Source organism: Vidua chalybeata, chromosome Z (genome assembly GCF_026979565.1).
Source record: "Vidua chalybeata isolate OUT-0048 chromosome Z, bVidCha1 merged haplotype, whole genome shotgun sequence".
Lineage (NCBI taxonomy): Eukaryota > Metazoa > Chordata > Aves > Passeriformes > Viduidae > Vidua > Vidua chalybeata.
Window position 1 is genome coordinate 48,388,372 of NC_071570.1, and position 4,435 is coordinate 48,392,806.

The 4,435-nt window shown below is 48.5% G+C and overlaps 1 protein-coding gene across 2 annotated transcripts; it reads right to left on the bottom strand.

Moving 5' to 3' along the window:
- Positions 1–487: 487 nt before the first annotated feature.
- On the bottom strand, positions 488–4,125 carry LOC128782414 (uncharacterized). Of its 2 annotated transcripts, none has more exons than XM_053932756.1 (2): positions 1,502–4,125; positions 488–800 (listed from the first exon to the last, which is right to left on the bottom strand). In XM_053932756.1, exons 1-2 carry the CDS (start codon positions 3,190–3,192, stop codon positions 797–799), a joined length of 1,695 nt encoding a protein of 564 aa, XP_053788731.1. In that variant the 5' UTR covers positions 3,193–4,125; the 3' UTR covers positions 488–796. The 2 variants fall into 2 exon arrangements, with proteins under 2 accessions (XP_053788731.1, XP_053788730.1); XM_053932755.1 differs by having other exon boundaries at positions 488–1,236.
- Positions 4,126–4,435: the final 310 nt, after the last annotated feature.

The following is a 4,435-nucleotide window of genomic DNA, read 5'->3' on the forward strand; positions in this document are numbered from 1 at the left end:
AAATATTAACTTTTTTTTTTTTTTTTGTCTCCTTGTCTTACTCCAGTGGAAATATGTTTTGTTTTCTTTGCCTTTCAGGGCAGACTTTGCTCCCCAAAGCTGGATTAATGGCTCTCAATGCATCCTAATGAATGAGATTTTCTGCAAGCATTTATCACTGCACTATATTAATCTTTCCCCAGTATTAATTAATTTATTCATTATTTATGGATTGTGTTAAGAGCTGCAAAGACAGAAAGCCAATGCTAAAATTCACCTCTCTACTCTCTCCCAGAATGATGAATCTAGGCCAGGAGGGGACTGAGAGATCAGATGGTAAAATTGTGAATTTTTTTTATTTCTGGAGAAAGCATGGGAGACAAAAAAAATAAGTTATACTGTCCTGGTTCAGGGCAAGTCTGGGGAAAGAATTCCCCTCCCCCCCCACAAAAGGGTTCCTTTAGGAAAGCAGAGTCAATTGGCCCCTCCCCCAGCCGGTTCGGGAGAAAATACCTCTGGAGGAAAAAAGTGGAAAAAACCTGTTTATTACACAAGAGAACTTAGACAATATTAAACAATAAGACTTCTTGCCACTCCAAGAGAGACAAATTCAGAGCAAATCCCCCCCCGGGCTGCAGCTCAGCTCACTCAGTCTCTGACCAGTCCTTCCGGCGCTGGCAATGCTGCGGCCCAGGCCCGGCCCGCTGGGCCACAGATGTGAGCTGCTGATGCTCTTCTGGTGTTCAGTCCAGAGCAGGTCCAGAGAAAGGGAAAAAAACCACAGTCCAGGGAACTTCTCTGCCTCAGCTAGCTAAAACTAACTAGAAAAAGCAAAGGAGAGCTCTGTTTCGCTGTCCGTCCGTCTGCAGACAACACCGTCCCGGAGCTGGAATGTGGAGGAGGGAGTGAGTTTTTTGAAAACAAACCCTGAGCTTCTTCCCTCCTCCTTTCACTCTTGGAACAAGACTTCAACATAAACAGGGCAGACGATTGGGGATAAAGGCATCATACAGCCACCCTAGGACATTCCACCCCTTATCCCCATATCGTCAGCTTACTACTAAAACTAATATATATATTCAAACCCTATAAATAGATACATTATACATCTAATATACAACTATACACAGACAATGGCAGCAGTATTCAGCAAACAGTGATATTTATACATAGTTCTCACCCAACAATCAGATCTCCCTGAGGTACACATCGTGTTCTTCCATCTCTCTGCATTATCCACCATGTACAACCTGGTCCCTGAGCAAAGACAATCCCACGAATGGGTTTGTCCGTACTTGAGGCAGAATTGATCCACACTGTCTTTCCTAACAAGCCTCTAACATGCACTACTGGGACTTTGTCTCCATCTACTATATTCAAAAGCTGAGACTGGGCAGGGCCACATCGACTGGTAGAGCCTCGGGTGTTAACTAACCAGGTGGCTTTTGCCAGATTCTGTTCCCAATTCTTGAGAGATCCCCCACCCAATGCTTTCAGTGTGGTTTTCAACAATCCATTGTACCTCTCTACTTTTCCTGCAGCTGGTGCATGGTAGGGAATATGGTACACCCACTCAATGCCATGTTCCCTAGCCCAAGTGTTGATAAGGTTGTTCTTGAAATGAGTTCCATTGTCGGACTCAATCCTCTCAGGGGTACCATGCCTCCAAAGAATTTGCTTTTCAAGGCCTAGGATGGTGTTACGGGCCGTAGCATGAGGCACAGGGTAGGTTTCCAACCATCCTGTGGTGGCTTCTACCATTGTGAGCACATAACGCTTGCCATGGCGTGTCTGGGGCAGTGTGATGTAGTCAATCTGCCAGGCCTCCCCATATCTATACTTGGACCACCACCCACCGTACCACAGGGGCTTTACCCGCTTGGCCTGTTTGATGGTAGCACATGTCTCACAGTCGTGGATTACCTGAGATATACTGTCCATGGTTAGATCCACCCCTCGATCTCGTGCCCACTTAAAAGTGGCATCTCTACCCTGATGGCCTGAGGCATCATGGGCCCATCGTGCCAAGAACAATTCCCCTTTGTGTTGCCAATCCAAGTCTATCTTTGATACCCCTATCTTTGCAGCCCGATCTACTTGCTGGTTGTTTTGGTGTTCCTCATTGGCTCTGCTCTTGGGGACATGGGCATCTACATGACGAACTTTCACCGGTAGCTTCTCTACCCTGGTGGCAATGTTTTTCCACTCATCAGCAGCCCAAATTGGTTTTCCTCTACGCTGCCAATTAGCTTTCTTCCACCTCTCCAGCCACCCCCACAGAGCATTGGCTACCATCCATGAATCAGTGTAGAGGTAGAGTTTTGGCCACTTCTCCCTTTCAGCAATGTCCAGGGCCAGTTGAACCGCTTTGAGTTCAGCAAATTGACTCGATCCACCTTCCCCTTCAGTAGCTTCCGCAACTCGTTGTGTGGGACTCCATACGGCTGCTTTCCACTTCCGTTTCATTCCTACAATGCAGCAAGAGCCATCAGTGAAAAGAGCATAGTGTGTTTCTTCTGCTGGCAGTTGGTTATATGGTGGTGCTTCTTCAGCATGTGCCACTTCCTCCTCTTCATCTGCAAGACTAAAGTTTTCACCTTCAGGCCAGTTTGTAATTATCTCCAAAATCCCAGGGCGATTCAATTTTCCAATCCGGGTGCGCTGCGTAATAAGGGCAATCCACTTGCTCCATGTGGCACTGGTGGCATGGTGGGTGGAGGGAATCTTTGCTTTGAACATCCACCCCAGCACTGGCAGTCGGGGTGCCAGGAGGAGTTGCGCTTCTGTACCGATCACCTCCGAGGCGGCCTGAACTCCTTCATAGGCTGCTAAAATTTCCTTCTCTGTTGGAGTATAGTTGGCTTCAGACCTCCTATAGCTTCGACTCCAAAATCCCAGTGGTCGGCCTCGAGTCTCACCAGGCACTTTCTGCCAAAGGCTCCAGGACAAACCATGGTTCCCGGCTGCAGAGTAAAGCACATTCTTCACATCTGGTCCTGTCCTGACTGGGCCAAGGGCTACTGCATGGGCAATCTCCTGCTTGATCTGGGTGAAGGCTTGTTGCTGCTCAGGGCCCCAGTGGAAATCATTCTTCTTGCGAGTGACCAGGTAGAGAGGGCTCACGATCTGGCTATACTCAGGAATGTGCATTCTCCAAAAACCTATGGCGCCTAAGAAAGCTTGTGTTTCCTTCTTGCTGGTTGGTGGAGACATCGCTGTGATCTTGTTAATGATATCTGTAGGAATCTGACGCCGTCCATCTTGCCACTTCACTCCCAGGAACTGGATCTCTCGAGCAGGTCCCTTGACCCTGCTCTTCTTGATGGCAAAACCAGCTTTCAGGAGAATCTGGATGATTTTCTCCCCTTTCTCAAATACCTCTGCTGCTGTTTTCCCCCACACAATGATGTCATCAATGTACTGCAGGTGTTCTGGAGCCTCACCCTTTTCCAGTGCAGCCTGGATCAGTCCATGGCAGATGATGGGGCTGTGTTTCCACCCCTGGGGCAGTCGGTTTCAGGTGTACTGCACGCCCCTCCAGGTGAAAGCAAACTGAGGCCTGCATTCTGCTGCCAGAGGAATGGAGAAAAATGCATTGGCAATATCAATAGTGGCATACCACTTTGCTGCCTTGGACTCCAGCTCGTACTGGAGTTCCAGTATGTCCAGCACAGCAGCACTCAGCAGTGGAGTCACCTCATTTAGGGCACGGTAGTCCACTGTCAATCTCCATTCTCCTTCGGATTTACGCACAGGCCAGATGGGGCTGTTGAAGGGTGAATGGGTTTTGCTAACCACCCCTTGGCTCTCCAGCTCACGGATCATTTTGTGGATGGGGATCACGGCATCTCGATTCGTTCGGTACTGCCGGCGATGCACTGTCGAGGTCGCAATTGGCACTCGTTGCTCTTCTACCTTCAAAAGTCCTACTGCAGATGGGTTTTCCGATAGTCCAGGTAAGCTGTTCAATTGCTTGATGCCCCCTGTCTCTACAGCTGCTATTCCAAATGCCCACCTGAGTCCCTTTGGGTCTTTGAAATACCCACTTCGGAGGAAGTCTATGCCTAAAAATACATGGGGCCTCTGGGCCAGTTACAATAGACTGTTTCTTCCACTCATTTCCAGTCAGGCTGACCTCAGCTTCCACTGAAGTAAAGTCCTGTGATCCCCCTGTCACACCAGCAATAGAAACAGGTTCTGTCCCCACATAGTTTGATGGGATTAATGTGCACTGCGCACCAGTGTCGACCAAAGCTTTATATTCTTGTGGTTCTGATGTGCCAGGCCAACGAATCCACACCGTCCAGAAAATACGGTTTTCCCTAGCCTCTACCTGGCTAGAGGCAGGGCCCCTCTAAGCCTGGTTATCCTTCTTTCCTGGGGCATATGTCTTGGAGGTTCCTTCAAGGGGATCGAAAATATCGTCATCATCATCATATATGGCAGTTTGGTTATG

Bases quoted from the DNA above. Each gene is read 5' to 3' on its own strand.
- LOC128782414 (XM_053932755.1), bottom strand. From the start codon at position 3,192: ATGTCTCCACCAACCAGCAAGAAGGAAACACAAGCTTTCTTAGGCGCC. The intron at 1,237-1,501 runs GTACAATGGATT...GTCTTTGCTCAG, and splicing joins GCTGCAGGAAAAGTAGAGAG to GGACCAGGTTGTACATGGTG.